The 18,086-nt window shown below is 39.0% G+C and overlaps 1 protein-coding gene and 1 long non-coding RNA gene across 3 annotated transcripts in view; one reads left to right on the forward strand and one right to left on the reverse strand.

The window, feature by feature from the left end:
* CCDC148 (coiled-coil domain containing 148) overlaps positions 1-18,086 on the forward strand; it is a 231,698-nt gene that overhangs the window by 157,427 nt on the left and 56,185 nt on the right. For both annotated transcript variants that reach the window (XM_057505559.1, XM_057505560.1), the window contains exon 11: positions 2,135-2,275. In XM_057505559.1, the coding sequence (XP_057361542.1) occupies positions 2,135-2,275 (141 nt within the window). The remainder of the gene's footprint in view (positions 1-2,134; positions 2,276-18,086) is intronic.
* LOC118911678 (uncharacterized) overlaps positions 1-18,086 on the reverse strand; it is a 97,007-nt gene that overhangs the window by 22,658 nt on the left and 56,263 nt on the right. The window lies entirely within an intron of this gene.

The raw sequence follows: 18,086 nt of genomic DNA on the forward strand, positions 1-18,086 counted from the left end.
TGTACATAATAGTGAAAGAAAAATACAAACCCCACAGGTACTTGTGTTTCCATAGAACAAACTATTTGAAAGATAAAAAAGGTGCACAGGGCTTGGTGTGAAGCTGTGGCAAAGTTAGAGATGCTGAGTTTAATTTTGGAAACGCTGTATTTTGGACACACAGACAAACCAAAGGCTCTCAGCTTTTGTTAGGATGGGATTTCAGGTAAGAAGACAGAGCTGATACTGTACGTCTTAGAGTCAGACACACAGAAGTGACAGGTTAACTCGTACGAGAGGATGGACACACCAAATAACAGACATACACACCAAATAACAGGCTGAGGTCAAAGAGAAAGGGTAGCAGTAGAGGTGGAGATGGAGGGTGGACACAGAAAGCAAGAAGAGAGTAGTAGCCATTGGTGGAAAAGCAGGGGAGAACAACGTTATGGCTGAGGAAGGAGTTGGAAACGTGAGAAGGTGGTCAGTCAGCAGTGTCAGGTGCCACCATGAGGTCAAGGGACTGAGAACTATCCCTTGGGTGTTCAGGAGGGAGGTCCTCGATAGCACTTGATAGGACACCTGGCTTTGATGCAGTAGGTTACAGAAGGAATTGTTTGGAAGCAGGAGATCAGGACGAAAGACATAGATGATCTCCTTCTAGGAATGGGGTGCCCTAAGAAGGCAAATATGACGGCCAGGATAATAGCAGATGGGGAAGCCTAAGTGTGCTTAAAAACCAAGAGTTCTGAATTTCTTTGCTTATTTTGATAAATTGGGCAAAATTTATTTTTAGAAAACAAACTTTTAATAGTGCAAGTGTACAAAATGAAAGAGCTTAACTAGTTACTTTAATTCAGCATATTTTTAGGACATTTTATTTATTCTATTTTCATTTTCTATGTTTCCATAATGAGTCATGTTTATATCAAATATGTAAGATACGAGGTTTTAAATTGGGAATGCTAGTTTATTCGTTTCCAGAAAAGAATTCTGCACACCTCTCCATCTCACTCCTCGCTGCCTCTTTAGCTACATGTGTACATGGAAAATGTGTTTCTTTTTATTTTATTAGTTTCATTGGTTTTCTGCTTACAAAGGTAATACATGTCTATTGTAAAAATGTCACTTGGCACAGAAAGGCTTAAAGAATAAATTTTTTAAATTCCATGAAATAGTGCTATTCAGAGATAACCAATATTGTTATTTTGGTAAATCTCCTTCAAAATCTCTATGTGTAAATACATAGATGATACTTTTTATTAATGTGATCATACTATAAATGTGACTTTGAACCTGCTTTTTTGTATCTAATAATATTTTTTGGGCATTTTCTATGTCGATGAATATAGATTTATAGCATCATTTTTCAATGAGAGTTATTGTATGAAAGTATCGTAATTAGATTAAGCCATCTCTTGTTGCCAGACATTTAGGTCCTTTCCAGTTCTTTTGTTAATGTAGTGAACATTTCTGTGGGTGCATTTTTGTGTACTTATTCAGTTGATTGTCCTCTTTGAATAACTTTCTGAAAGTGGGGCTGTGGGTCAGAGGCTATGCATATTTTATATTGTGATATCTATTTACATATTGTCCAGTGTCTCTAAAAGTGCTGTGCCAATTACATTTCTACCAGCAGCACTTATCAGTAGCCAGAAAGTTCATTTTAATGTCTTAAATTCTTTTTCGTCTTCATTTGGGCTCATTTTCCTCACTTTTAAATAAAGATGAAATGTATCTATGGTTCTTAAACTTTTAGATCTTAGGACCATTTGGGAATTTTTTAAAGCTACTGAGCAGAAACTGGAAATGTTATTCCAGAAAAACCCACCTGTGCAAAAACACATTAATTTTTATACACCATTTATGATAATTCACAGATCCTTTGAAGTCACTTCATAGACTCATTAGGATTTCACTCCGTGAATTTAAGTGAAGACTCTCTGAATGAACTGATTGTAACACTGCTTTCTCCATTGAACATTAACACCCACACACCTTGCCCCCATGACATACCACACACTTTTGCACATAGAATTTTAATGTATATTTGAAAAAAGCTTGACATCTCCTTGATACAGAACCTAATGTCACTGTGATCTATAAAATCACTTGAGTGTGTATAGTTACTGGAGTGAATTTCTGTTTATTTCAGGTTCTTCAATGGCGAGCCCACCAGGATGAGGTAGCAAGACTGGAAATGGAAATCTCTGCCAGAAGAAGAGAAAAGGAAGAGGAGAGAGAGAAACTGTGGAAGAAAAAGGAATTGTTACAAAGAGAGGAGAAGAAAAAAAAAGTATAAAAATCTGCTATTACTGTGAGTGCGTGAATGAATGAATGTTTAAGTGCCTGATTGAGCTTTGACTGATCTTGGTGTTTGGCATGCAATTCTCATAGGCAGTTATTTTTGTTTATTGCAGTAAAGTTGATATAGAATATTATATTGGTTTCAAGTATACAACATAGCAATTCACCATACACAGTTCTTAGAGAGATTCATAAATTCTAATACAGTCTTGCTTCAGTTCATTGGAGCTTCAAAGATTTGGGGACATGGAGAAGAACCCACTTTATTGACTGCATGAACACAGATACAGTGATAAGAAGAAATGCTGTAGGTAAACAAAAGACAGGGTTTGTGAGTATTGTTAAATCTTGTACTAAATCTGACATGGAAAAGACCAGACGGTACTGGGATAGCATTTTGGTTGACTGCAGCACAGCAAATGGCTGTCAAAAGATGTTCTTGATAAATGCATTGTGGCGGGGTCAGTGGAATTCATGGAATACCAAGAAGTCCTAAAAGCATTTACTTCTTGATTTATTTTCTGTTAGATTTTTTGGTTTTTCATTTACTGACACAAATTAATCATTCTGCATTTGAGCAGACATTTCCCAATCTTCAAAATATTTATCAAAACACTTATTAACAGCCTTAAAATGATTGCTGATAACTGTGAAAGATAATACATACTTGAGGGGGACTTTAAAAAAAAATATGGAACCTTTATTTAGACATTTTTGTTTGCTCACACCACAGAAATTATAGAATTTGCAGTAAAATGTTGTACTTGATGATTGCATGAGATTTATTAGTCTTTTTTATTGAACTGCTGACTTCTGTGGAATAATTCATGAAAAGGCAATTTATGATCAATTCCATAGCAAAATGAAAGGAATTTTCATTAACCTATACTATACACCTATAGATCTGTGTGATGTTTTCTTTTGGGAAGCTGCCTAAATTGCTACAAATAACTGATTAATTCATACTCCTTGATGGATAAAATTTTGTTTTTGTGAACACAATCAACATTTGGGGATATTTAACCAACTAGCTTTATGAACTTCTTATCTAGAAGTTTTTCCTTCAAAATCGAACTAGTGGAGAATAAAAGCACTATCAGGTTTTTTGTGTTTTAGCTATAAGCCTGTTTTCTGCATTTTATTATACTTTGGTTGTCATTTTTCTTGCTTGTTTTGTGCTCTTATATCAGCAAATTGCTGTAGAGTCAGCATGTGTGGAAAACAATATATGTATAGAAGTTACATGATCATTTGAGGAAGTCAGCTGCTAAGATGTAAATTCACAGTTTAATTTCTAAGGAACTAAGTTGGGTAGTTTCATCAAGTCCCCAGAAAAAGAGAAACTCATCAATATCAATCATACTCAAATAATATATGTGAACTGTACATCTCTGTAGAGGAACTTACCAATAATTTACTATTATGAAACTACAATATTGGGAAAGCCTGTCTGTGTAGTTTTGTCATCTACCTGGGCCCCTTTCATAATGCTTCCTAGCTATGAATTAGTATGACCATGAAAAGTAACGTATTTATAAGCATTTGTTTGCATGTCATATCTTTTTAAGTGTCATGTAAAGAGATTTAGATTCAGTCCCGCCTTTGGGCTTACAAAGACAGTGAGAGAATACACAAATTAATAAGTTGAGTATTGTGAATTGAAATATGTGCATGTAATTGTTAAATTAGTTGTGAAGTCAGCATGGTTATACAGGGGAGAGGATGGAGGGACATTGCTAGTTGTTTTTGCAGCCTGTAATATTTCTGGAAGTGTGAGAAAGACCTTCTGAAAGATTAGAGAGAGACCTTCATCTTTAGCAGCTTTCAGGTGAGCTCTTGACATTTGGGCTGATACCAAAACAACAGCAAAATAAACAGTAATGAAGGGAACAGTTAAGCTCTAAGCCCAATTCATTGTCCGTTTCTGCAATTATATAGGACCAAGGTATATGTTTTATTTATTTTATTTTTTTAAAAATTGCTTCTGACATTCAGAAAGTGTTTTTTTAAGTACAGATTGAGATAATAAACACATTAGTACTTATCACCTAGCATTGAAGTTGTTAATATTTCTCATTCTGTTTCTGATATTTTTTCTTTTATAGATAAAGTCGAAGTCCTTTTTTGAGGATTTACTCAGTACCATTTCCCTCTTACTTTCCCAAAGGCAATCTTGATCATCAATTTTATTTTTTATTTCTATCTTTCTAGGCCATCTATTGCTTTTAACATATTTTAATATGTAGTTTGAGACTTTCACATTTTTTTCATGAATACAATCACACTGTATCATTCTGTAGCATGTACTTCATTCAACCTTACATTTTTGAGACATATCATGTTAATACATAGAGACCTAGGTCACTCCTTTTAACTACAATTCTACTCCATTGTAGAATGAGGCTACTGTTTATCCCCTCCTTGTTTTAACTGAAGTATCTTTGATACAAAATATTATATTGGTTTCAAGTATACAACACAGTACTTCAACAGTTACACACATGATTAAATCCTCACCCCAACTAGTGAGTGCAGTTACTATCTGTCAACCTAGAAAGATGTTTCAGAACCACTGGCCGTATTCTCCATGCTGCACTTCCATTCCTATGACCAACTAGTATTATGACTGAGAATTTTGTGCCCCTTTATCCCCCTCACACTTCCCACTCGCCTACCCCAACCCTTCCCCCACAGTAACCACCGGCCACTTCTCAGTGTCTCTGAATCTACTGCTGTTTTGTTCATTTTATTTTATTTTAGATTTTCAAGATTGCTTTGGCTATTTTGGGTCTTTTGTGGTTCCGTATGAATTTTAGGATCATTTGCTCTAGTTCACTGAAAAACATCATTGATATTTTGATAAGAGATTGCATTGAATCTGTAAATTGCTCGGGGCACGATGGGGGACGGGCTTGGGTCCTGACAGGCCGCTGCCCCGCCCCTTTGCCCCTCTGTGCGGGCTGCTCTTCTTCACCAGGTGTGGGTGGTTTATCCTGCTGTCTGCAGGCCTTTCTCAGGCTTAGCTGTGGTTGCTTCCTTGGTGTGTGTGAGGGAGGTGGTTTCTGCCTTGCCTTCCTGTTCTGCCGTCTTTTCCCAAGTCGCTCGGTTTATCCCTTCTCTTAGTGGTCGGCATTTAAGTTTCTAAAGTTTTGTTCCTGCCACCGTGCTCCAGCAGCCACCTTGTACATGCTGACTGGGGCATGTGTACAAGGTATTCTCTAGCGTACACCCAAGAGGGGAATTAGTACTATTTTAAAAGTTTTTTTTGACTTTATAATATATTACAAATATTCTATTTGACTTTTACCAATAGGATAAATGTGAAGGTTTTACATTGGGTTTCTCTGATCATTTGTGAGATTGAAATTCTCTCCCAATGTTTATTGGGCAGCTTTCCTCCTCAGAGAATTGCTTCTTCTTAATCTTTGTCCATTGGTCTATTTTTTCTTACTCTGTAGAAGTTCTTTATAAATTCTGCATACTATTTCTTTTGTTAGTTATATGGGTTGAAAACCTTTTTTTCCACTGACCATTTGCCTTTAAATTTTGTCTATAGTGTCTACAATTTCCTAGAAATTTTAAGTGATCAAGTACTCCAAGCTATTATTAAACTTTTCCTTTGTGAATTGTGTTGTCTTTTGTGAACTGTGCCCCATGAGCTTTATGTTTGTCTCTGCAAGGGGCGCAATGCATTCCACTGGCCGAGGACAGTTTGTACATCAGCTTTGAGGCTGGGGCCCTATGCTATCAATCTGGAGTGTGCACTGACTCAGTACCTCATGCACAGCACCAGCCTGAGACCCGCAGTTAGCCTCTTTCCTCCTCCAGTCCCAAGCAGAAAGTTAGCCCCCAGGGCACTTTCCTGCAAAGTGGTCATGGTGTATCTAGTTCCATTTTGTGTATGGACAAGTCCTGTGTGACTTCTTGCTCTGCATACGTAGCTCGGTTCCAGCTCCTGTGTGTCCAGGTCCTGCAAGTAATTAAAGGCCCAGCCACCAGCTCCTCAGGCCGATCTCGAATCCCGCTTTCCCCAAGAGTCCTTCGGCTTTTGGTTCCCCATCACTGCTCTGACTTGGAGTTCCATCTGTATTTTCAGCACTGGGGCATTGTGTACACATGTGTGTGTGTGGTTGTGTTACAGTTTGGCCAAATTTCTTTGTGTTTAAGGTGGGGACGGGGATTTACATGTCAAGTTGGACATACTGGCCAAAGTTTTGACTACCTTTGTATACACTAACTACAGATCTAGATTCTTTTTGTTTTAACTGTTTTATCTGTTGGAACCAATTTTTCATTTTTCATTGTTTAGCACCAGCCTGGCAGAACCTCTAGTGGAAGCTCCCCAGACTTGATCCTGGTTGCTTTCTCGGCTGGTGGTGCTTTTCCCCATTTCCTATCCTCCTTGCCTGGCTTGCTCATGAGACAGCAGCCATGGAGACTGATAAATGACACCATGTGTAAAATACCATCTTCAGATTTCTGAACAAGAGGTCATCTTTCTCCTAATTCTTTTTCCCAGCAATTTGTCTTTTAGGGAATAACATCATCTTTTTGCTAGAATAACAGTTTGTATCCAGTGTCAAAATTTATCCTGGTAGATGCTCAACTCCTTTCAGATGTACCTTTATTAGGTCACTTTTTTCTTCTATGCTTTAAAACTCTAGTTGAACACAATATTCAGTTTTCATAGTTTCATCTTAAGACTCAAGGAAAGTTTTGATTCATAAGCTGTTAGATAATAATGGTAATATTTCAGAAGCATCTCTCCACTTTTGAAATTATTGTCATGATAAAATCAAAAGATGATGATTTTCCATAAACTATCCCGAGGAGTTATTGTAAGAAACAATTACTGTGCAAGCCTTAAGATACCCGCTATGTAATACTGGTCCCGATATCACCCTTTCCTTGGGTGCGGCTCTTCAGGTGGCTTGAGTAACATGGAAGTTCTGTTGCTGTATGATGCCTGGAGTCCTGTGCGATCCAAGTTTCAGCCTTGCTCCCCAAATGGAAATTTCAAGCAAGGGTCACATGGAAAGGAGACATACCCCTTCCTTGGTCTAGCACGTCACAGCTCTCTCCCAATTTTGGCCAACTCCTAATCCAGCATTGAAACCACCTCCTTTGTACTGCTGAGGGGTGGGGAGAATTACCGGGAAGTCAGAATAATGCTATTGGCCATGTGACCTTCAGCCTTACCTCAGAGCTGTTTCTGGGGAGTAATCTTATCATTTTGTGATTTCTTAGCCTCAGTGACATCACCCCAGTCAATACCGACAGACCGTTTTCACTAGAATCAGGGCCCTTGGGTTTTCCCACTTGTCCTGAGGTGACCTGGCACATACTCAGAGTTACATTCATCCTACAGATAATGAGGGAAGAGGGAAAGAGTCTAAAATAAAAGGGAGCAGGCTCTCACAGACAGAGGGCAGGCTGAGGCTGGAACTGTGCTGCTTCTCGAAGAGTCCGGCTCTTCGCTTAGTGAGCAATCCAGAGTACCTTCCCAATCCAGATAAAAAAATTCCCATTCTCTCGGTGTGGGAATTTGTGGGTTCTAATGAGAGTGCATTACCATGAAATCATGAAATTCTCTTCTCCATCTTTCTTAATCTAATAATATACTGATCTAAAGAGCGTAGAGTGAGGAAAAGAAAGGGTGGACACAGAATGATAAAACATAAATTCCCAGACTTTAAACTTTGCTTCTTCAGGATTGTTGGGACTTAAAGAGGCCAGTGAATAACACCTATGATAAGCTTCTAAGATGGGCCCCAAGATTTCCTGGTACCCCTCCCCCCTGGAATACATGCCCTGTGTAATCTCCAGGACTGTAAATACCATGGATTAGATTTTATTCTATGGCATAGACAACCTTGAGAAAGGGAGAATACCTAGGTGAGTTTGGCCTTATTATATGAGCCATTTAAAAGCTGAGAATTTTTCTGGCTGGAGGGACTGCATGAAAAGCACGAATAGGATGTGACCCAGTATTACTGGCTTGAAGACTGAGGAGGTCACCTGGCAAGGAATGTGGGTGTCCTCTAGGAGCTGAAAGTGGCCTGGCTGGCAGCCAGAAGGGAAGTGGGAAACTGTAACCGATAGTTCTATAACTGTAAAGAACTGAATTCTTCCAAAAACAAGAATGAGCTTGGAAGCATGTTTTTCCTTAAAGCTTCCAGATGACAACTCTGTTTTGTCAATACCTTGATTTCAGCCTTGTGATGTCACGAGCCCAGCCACACCGTGCTTGGACTTCCAACTTACAGGATTCTGAACTAAAAAACGAGCGTTGTTTTAAGCTGCTAAATTTGCGGTAACTTGATATACAACAGTTCTTTAACACTAATACAGATTTTGGCATCCGAGAGTGACATGTTGCCATAACAAATACTAAAAATGTGGATGTGGCTTTGGAATTGGTAAGTGGGGCAAAGCTGGAAGAATTTTGAGGAGCACGACACAGAAAAGACTAGAATGCCTTGAACAGACTATTAGTAGAAACATGGATAGTAAAGATGTGGCTGGTGAGGGCTCAGAAGGAAGCCATGAACATATTATTAGAAACTGGAGAAAGCAGAATCATGGTTATGTGGTGGCAGAAAGCTTCTAGGAGTTCTGTCCTGCAGTTCCATGGAAAATATTGCTAAGTAATGAACTTCATATGTAATGAACTAAGATGATTTCCAAAGTGTGGAAGTTGCCACCTGTTGTTTGTTTTCTTTTCTTTCATTTTCTTTTTTTTTTGCTACTTATAGTAAGAGGAAGAGGTAGAAATTGAGGAAAGAACTGTTAAAAAGGAACCAGAACTTGATACTTTTGGAATTCTCAACCTACCCCAATGGCAAAAGGCTCTGGAGTTAAGAGACTGATGATAGCGTGGCATGGAAGAAAAGCTTAGTGTATGAATATATAATCCTTTGTTATAGCTCCAAAAGGATCAAAAGGTCAGAATATCCATCACATAAAAGATGCTTATAAGAGGTTAAGGGTGTTTCTATAGAGATCCTCTCAAACTAGAGCACCTCTGGGAAGTTTAAGGGCAATTTCTCTCGGCTACCTCAACAGGAAGCCAAGAGAGAGAAGGGAGTTTCTCAAAAAGTAACTGTAGGTGATCCTTTTTTCTAATGAAGTGAATCCTCACCTCATAAAATCCACAAAGGCACACTTGGTTCTTGAGAAAACTTTACCAGAAACACTGCCAGCTAGGACTGAAAGGGACGGAGAGAGTAGGGAATGAAATCCTAAAGTCCTATTGGCAGGAAGCAGGCTGATGAAACTCAGGCATCAGGCGTGCCTAATTCCAACACCATTTCATCGGGCTCCCCATCAGGCTCACTCCTTACCACCTTATACATGGAATTTTTGTGTCAGCTCCTAGTAAGACATGTTGATAGCAAAATTGTATATAGTCCCAAAGGGGTCACTAAAGGTCCAGATGAGATGATCATTTATTCATTTACTTATTCACTTATGCAATAACTATGGACCGAGTGCCTTTAATGTGACACACATTACACCCAGTCCTTCTTGCATTTGTAAAAATCCACCCCACTCAAACAGAAATTGCTCCTTTTCTGGTATCCTTTTAGAGGGTTGTGTTTACCTGCTCTACCACAAAGGTAATATGCAATTCTTGATACGGTCAGTAGAAGCTCTTACTAGTAATAGAGAAGAATCTCTTTTAGCTTCACACTTCATAAGAACAAAAGGGTTAATAGATAAAACCTAAAAATACATTATAGAATGAACTATATAGAGTTTTCAGTTAGTTAAATTAAGTATGACTACACATAGTATATGAAACCTATATGCACATGTACACAGTGAATACAAATGTGTATATTTGTGTATTTACACATATACCCCTGATGACAGTGTGAATTGCCTGCCCCTTTAAGTGGGTATTGATGAAGGTTTTAGCTTGGGGTAGTTAGGAGAGGGCCTTTGTCCTCATTCTTGCATAGAGCTCCTCTTTCCTGGTCCTGTATCATGAAACCCAACCATACTTTGGGCATCTGTGCTCACCCTGCCCCTGCTGGTCTGATTGCTTCCTAGTGTGAATGCTTTTATGCCAACAAAAGTTTTTCATTTTGCCACAGTTGATCAAAGTTCAAGCCTTAGAGTAGAAGTCTGTTGCCCTGACTGACTCCAATAGGACTTATCAACTCTCTTCCTATTAATTTTTTCTTTTTGTTTAGGCCTTTAATTGCCATTGCATATGTGTGTGCACCACAGGAACTGCAGGATATGGAACTGTCTTCTGCAATTTCCTTCAAATGCCTGTGACTGATTGCCTTTCATTTCCTTTCTGCTATTACAGAGGGAGGGTGATAGGTTGTGGGGAAAATGATCTTTAAAATAAGAGCACTATCTGAAAAACACCCCCTGGCGGACAGGCCCCTCCCGGTCCAGATCCTCTGTTTCTTTGAGGCCCTTTTCCCTCATACTGCTCCTTCTCTACCTTGAGTAAAGGAAAGATGGGTGCGTGTGTGTGAGAGAGAGAGAGAGAGAGGGAGAAAGAGAGGGAGAGAGAGAGAGGGAGGGAGGGAAACATTAACTGGATCCCACTTAGATTAAAATAATTTAAGATAAAAATATTGTCAGTTTATGTAGTATGTCACTGGGGAGCAACTGAATTCTGAACTCAAGCAGAAACACTGTGGAACACCGCTCAGTAATGCAGTGACATCCAGATGATCTAATATTGGCTAACGGCGCTTTTTTACATTTTTATAAAATGGAAATTACGGAATAGAAGAACTCTCAGACTCCTTGGACTCTAGAAACATGTCTTTGAACCTCTCTGAACACCAGCTTGACCTCTGCTCTAACATCCATCCACACAAATCTCACACCGCAAACATCCTTTTTGCAAAGGAACCACCTGCCACTAGAGCTGAAGTATCGGCATCTGGCTGAGGACAAGCCTGTTGAACTACTTCCCATCCTTGGTGCATGGTTCTCTCAGTTACTAACTCCTGGAACTGTGATCTTGCACAAAGTGTGAGGATCTGTTTTCCTTTTAAATACTGGTCTTTTTATTTGGGGATCTCATGAAATAGCCCAAACATGGAAGCTATAAAATCTAATGGCTAAATTAGGATATTATAATGCTCTAAAGAACATAGTTAATGTATAGTTTATGTAGAAGTGACTCCAAAATAAACTGGGGAGGGAGGTTCAGACTTTATTTCCTGAATATTTAATGTCAGTCTTCTAATAATATTAGATGACTGAAGAAATCAATGTTATATAGGAGTATTTATCTAAAGTAAGTAAATCAAGGATCATAAAATTGAAAAATATTCATAATGTTCCTTATTTTGTTATTAAAATTTAGAAATGATAATGAACATAAGCTTATTAACAAATTCTAACCTTCTGATATGAGACTGAACATAAAGTCAGTTCTCAGTATATGAGTTAATAGGTGACAGGTAGGATGGTCCAAGAAGCTCTTTTCTGATTTCAACTGTCTTTTAAAAGTAAAAATTTGCAGGTGTCATCAGCAAGATGGCAATACAGGTTGTTCCTGACTTTGCCCCCCTTCACAAGAACAACAACTAACATCTATTCAAAAACAAGAGACCACTCAGAGAATCCTAGAACACAGGACGAGGCTGAAGCACCCCCTGTACCTCCGAGACCAGGACGGCTGCATTAGAAGGGTGAGGAGCAGCTACACACTGACTGCATTGCCCGGCCCCCAGAACAGTGCAGCACCACACAGAAAGGTCTCCTCCTAACCTCCAGCTCCTCTAGTAGGCAAAGAGATCCCCAGAGCAACGACCAGCGTCCCCCAGCACTGCGCATCACTTTTGAGAGCCCCTACTCTGTTCTGGCGCCACAGAGATTGCAGGGGATTCTTTGGGGCCCAGCCACCAGGCATTTGACAATGACAGGGAAAAGGAGCTTGCAACAACCAGCACTGGGATCTTGGCCAACTGAGTTCATTCCTGCAGGGCCCAAGGAGTAACCCCAACCAGTGGCTTTGCTAATCTGCAGAACCAAGCCTAGGGCACACTCTAGCCAGGGAACTTGGAGGAGTGCATATTCGCCTGATTCAGATTCTCAAATGAGTTTGATAGGCCTAGAGCCCCATTTGCCCATGTCCAGGCAAGGTGCTGAGTCATAGGCCCAGCCACTCTCTCTAGAGGGCCTTTCAGCCCCAAAGGAACTGAAGAGCAGGTGACAACTCTGAAACTGAATGACCTGTTGCACTCCAGCTGAGAGGTGGGCGGTCGCAGCTGATCACCCACAGAGTAAAGCCAGTACTGGGTGTGGAGGCTTCCGTGCTATGTACAGGCAGGAGGATTAATTCATAGCCAAGGTCGAGGGTACTTTCTGGCCCCTTCCAACCAAAGAGGCTGTTTAGGAAATTGAGTGTGGCCTGGAGCAGTGACTGAGACAGAGCCCCATGTACTGTGGAGAGTGTCTCCCAGCCTCATCTGACCACAAGGCTGGAAGAACCACCTGAAAGCTATGTGACCCGGTGGTGGTCAAGCTGAGAAGGGCAGACAGGGCCTATAGTTTGCACAGCTAAGCCAGTGACCCTGTTTGGCCAGGAAACTTGGGCTATGGGTCAGCTTAGGTTGAGACAACAAAGAGCTTTACCAATTTTAGAGCTGTTTCTCCCACTGTACCTGGGCAGGGAATCTGATTCATATCCTTGCTTATCAGAATACAGCCTTCAGCTTGTCTGACCAGGGAAAACCCAAGCAGAGCACACTGCAAACTACATAGCCCATGCAGCAGTCTATGCATAATAGCACTTGAACAGAGTGTGCAGACTGTGGCTTCCCCCATCTGCAGAGCAACACCGGTAGTCTTACAAGACCGGGGAACTCAGTGAACACTGATTTGGGCCCCCAAACAATAAGCTGTATAGGCCTTGGCTCACGGCCTGCTTCCCTGCCAGGGCAGAGAATCTAACTCATAACCCCATGTACTATTGAGTAGAGTACCTAGTCCCAACCATCCCATACTCCTGACCAGAAATTTCAGGCAATCCTGGAGACCGTCCTACATGGGGAACCAAGCCAGTATACCTATCTAACTATTCTTAGCCTGTGGCACCCCCATCCCCATCCTCAGAGCTCAAACATTTGCCTCACCCAAAAATAGACTGTAATAGGACACCCCACTTGCCCAAAGACATTACCAGCAGACACACCCAGAAATCCCAACTGAACTGACTGGTGGAGAACTGTCTCTGCCAAGGCAAACCTGTAAAATCTGGAAGAGGAGCCAAATTAATCAAATGTACAGATATCAATGTAAAGAATCAGTAATAAAAATAAATCTCCCAATGAAGAAAATTCCAGGACAAGATGTCTTCACTGGTGAATTTTACCAAACATTTAAAGAAGAATTAATACCAGTCCTCAAACTCTTCCAAAAAGTGGAATAATAGGAAACACTCTCAAACTCAATTTATGAGGGCAGCATTATCTGGATATCAAAACCAAAAAAGGACACTACTAATAAAGAAAACTACAGGCCAATATTCGTAATGAATATAAATGTGAAAATTCTCAGCAAAATACTGAATTTAGTAAACTGAATTTAACAGCACATAAAAGGACCATTCACCATGATTAAGTGGGTTTGATCCCTCAGATGCAAAGATGGTTCAATATATGCAAAACCGATGAGATACACCACATTAATCGAATAAAAGAATCATATGATCATCTCAATAGATGCAAAAAAGCCATTCAACAAAATTTAATATCCACTCATGATAAAAACTCTTAACAAATTTTTCATAGAAGGAACATATCTCAACATAATAATAGTCATATATGACAAGCCCACAGCTAATATCATACTCAATGTTAAAAGAATGAAAGCTTTTCCTCTAAAATCAGGGACAAGAAAAGGGTGTCCACTCTCACCACTCCTATTCCAACATAGTACTGGAAGTTCTAGCTAGAGCATCAGGCAGGAAAAATAAATAAATGTATCATAATTGGAAAGGAAGACGTAAAATAGTCTCCATTTGCAGATGACATGATTTTATATATAGAAAATCCTAAAAACTCACCAAAAAACTGTTAAATCTAATTAATGAATTCAGTAAAGTTTCAGGTTACACAATTAACATACAAAAAATATCATTTCTGTTTAGTAATAATTAAATTTCTGAAAAAAAGATATTGACCCCATTTATAATAGCATCAGAACAATAAAACATTTAGAAATAAATTTAAGGAGGTGAAAGATCGATATGTTGAAAACTATAAAATGTTGATGAAAAATATGAAGAAGGCACAAATAAATGGAAAGTTGTCCCATGTTCATGGATTGAAAAATATTTTTAATATGTCTATACTACTGAGAGCCATTTATAGATTCAATTCAATCTCTATCAAGAATCCAGTGGCCTTTTTTACAGAAGTAGAAAAATATTCATAAAATTTATGCTGCACCACTAAAGACCCTGACTGACCAAAGAAACCATGAGAAAGAAGAACAAGAAGGAGGTTTCACATGTTCTGATTTCAAGCTATATTTCAAGCTATACTATAAAGTTATAGTCATCAAAAAGTATGACACTAGCATAAAAACAGACAAATAGACCAATGGAATAGAAACAAGGGCCCAGAAATCAATCCAAGCCTATACAGTCAACTAATATTTGACAGGGGAGCCAAGAATACTCAATGGAGAAAAGAGTTTCTTCAATAAACGGTGCTGGGGTAATTGGATATTCACAAGTAAAAAGAATGAAACTGGACCTATATCTTAATCACAGACAAAAATGAACTCAAAATGGATTAAAGGCTTAAATGTAAAACCTGAAACCATGAAATTCCTACAAGAAAACATAGGAACAAATGTCCCTGACATGGATCCTGGTAATGATTTTTTGGATATGACACCTAAAGCACCAGCAACAAAATAACAAACAAGTGGGACTACACAAAACCAAAAAGATTCTACACAACAAAATAAACCATCAACAAAGTGAAAAGACAATCATTTACAGAATGGAGAAAAATATATTTGCAAACCATATATCTCATAAGGAGTTAATACCCAAAATAGAGAGAGAACACATCCAACTCAATGGCAAAAAGCCAAACAACCCAATTGAAACATAGGCAAAGGACCTGCATAGACATTTCTCCCAAAGAGATATATGAAAGGCCAACAGGTAAATGAAAAGATTGTCAACACCACTAGTCATTAGGGATATGCAATTTCAAACTACAATGAGATATTGTGCCTGTTTGAATGACCACCATCAAAAAGACAAGAGATAATAGATGCTGGCATGAATGTGGAAAAAAGGAAACCCTTGTGTGCTGTTGGTGGGATTATAAGTTAGTACAGCCACTATGGAAACCAGTATGTGGGAGGCTCAAAAAATTAAAAGTAGAACTACCTATGACCCAACAACTCTACTTCTAGGAATATATTCAAAGGTAATGAAAACATTAACTCAAAAAGATACAGCACCCCTCTGTTCAGAGCAGCATTATTTACAATAGCTAAGACATGGAAACCACCTATGTGTACATCAGTGGATGAATGGATAAAGTAGTTGTGGTATATATATAGTGAAATATTTTTCAGCCATAAAAAGAAAAACACAAGAAAATCTCACCATTTACAAAAACATGGATGGACCTTAAATGCATTATGTAAGTGAAATAAATTAGAGGAAGACAAATACTGTGTGATCTCACTTGTCTGTAATATCTAAACCAAACTGCAGGAAAAGAGATCAGCGTGCATGCAGTTGCCAGAGGCAGGAGGTGGGTGATGGGGAATTGGAATTGGAGGAAGTGATCAAAAGGTACTTCCAGTTATAAGATAAACAAATACTAGGGATATAATGTAAAATATGATTACAGCTAACACTGCTGCGTGTGTAGAGGGAAATGGTTGAGAGGAAGTCCTAAGAGTTCTCGTCACAGGGAGAAAAAAATTTTTCCTTTTATTCTTTCTTTTCTTTTTATTCTGTGTGAGAAGATGGATGTTAGCTGAAACTTGTGGGTGCAGATCGAAGGATCATGTCGTATGCCTTAAGCTTATACAGTGATGTATGTCAGTTATTTCTCAGTAAAACTGAAAAAATGTGAGAATTTCCATTAGAACTTTCTAAAAGTGGAAAAATTGATGATGGAACCTTCCTACTCTTTGTCAGGATACAGTTTTAAGAAAAAGTCAGATGGAGGATAAAAAAGCATGGATGATCAAGATCCAGATGCATCCATTGTTCTAGAAAAGATTTCCTAATAGGCAATTTTAGAAGAGGAGTCTTAAAAATTAACTCCAGGTGTCAATTTTTGGCTGTATTTTCTGGCTAGGTCTTGATTATTCACAGTGATTTGATTTAATTAACTGACACTCATACAGTACTCGCTGTATGCAAGGCTCTGTTCTATGTTCATTTAATCTTCTTAACAACCTTAAGGGATAGGTGCTAATGAATGTGATCTTCATTTTTATAAATGAAGAAAGTGAGACACAGAGAGGCTGCATAATTTCCCCAAAGCCATATAGCCATTAAGAGGTGCAGTTAGCACTTGAACCCAGTAGGTCTAATTCCATAATTCATGCTTTTAAATACTAAGCTACGCTGCCATTCACTGTGATTGCTGTTTGCTGGTAATTTTGTGATTAATTAATTCGAGAAACCTCGGCTTTAATCTATTTGTTTTAGGTTCATTTTCACAGCTTTAGTTCTGTCCTAGTTACTCAGAATTGTTAAATAGGTAATTGATATTTTAAAAATGCTGAGGTAGTCTGCTTGCTAGGACTTTTTCTTTTGTGTTTTTACAGGTGTACACAGTTTCACTGTGTCTGTCTCCTTATTCTTAATATCCTGTTAGGATTTTTCTCTTTGGGTTAATGTACCACTATGGCTAAACACTTTATAAGGAGCCAGATGATTATAGTTTGATAACATTTGAAATGTTAAGTATAACATGTGCTATAAATGGACAAAAAGATAAAAACAACAACCTTTATTGCTTCTTTGGGCTATCCTTTTATTAAGTAGACTGCAGAAAATGTTGATGCTTTTGATGTGGCTTTTTTTAACATATCAACATCTTATTTCACAAGAAGAGAATTTTCCCAGGCTCCCAATGTCACATCTCCCACCTCTGTGCCCATTACCCATCATCTCCCTCCTTTTACACTACAGGGACTGTGTGTGCCCTTGGTGGAGGTTTGCCCCTTCATTTATGCACTGCATCCTGTCCCCTCTCTCCTACTCGAGGCCATCCTAATCTCTCTCCCACCACCACATCCTCCTTTTCTTCTAGATCTTTTCTATTAACCTACAAATATACCATTGTGACGTCTATTTTTTTTTTAAATACTCTCCCTTGACCCCATGCCCTGTCCCTTAGGAAAATCACACCATTCTATAGCCTTTAAACACTGTCTCCAACTTCTTTCTGTCCATTCTCCCTTGACCTGGAGTGAAGTTTTATCCCTTCACTCCAGCAAAGCTGTGCTTTGGTCGACATCATTGATTTCCGTGTTGCTGCCTCCAGGGATCAGCTCTCATCCTCACTTTCCTACTAAGATGGAAGTGATCACTGCCTCCTCCTTGGAAAACTTGATACTTGGGGCCTCTGGGAAGCGAGTCGCTCTGTGTTGTTTTGTCCCACTGGTTTCTCCTCCTCATTAAACTTGGGTGGTGCATCCTCATCATTCTAACTGCTCAGACTTGGAGTGTCCTGAGAACTCAGTCCTCTAAGTATGTGTACTTTCTAGGTGTCTCACTAATCCGATATAATTTTCATCCCATTTATATGCTGATATCAATTAGTATCTCT

This window comes from Manis pentadactyla, chromosome 8 (assembly GCF_030020395.1).
Source record: "Manis pentadactyla isolate mManPen7 chromosome 8, mManPen7.hap1, whole genome shotgun sequence".
Classification (NCBI taxonomy): Eukaryota; Metazoa; Chordata; class Mammalia; order Pholidota; family Manidae; genus Manis; species Manis pentadactyla.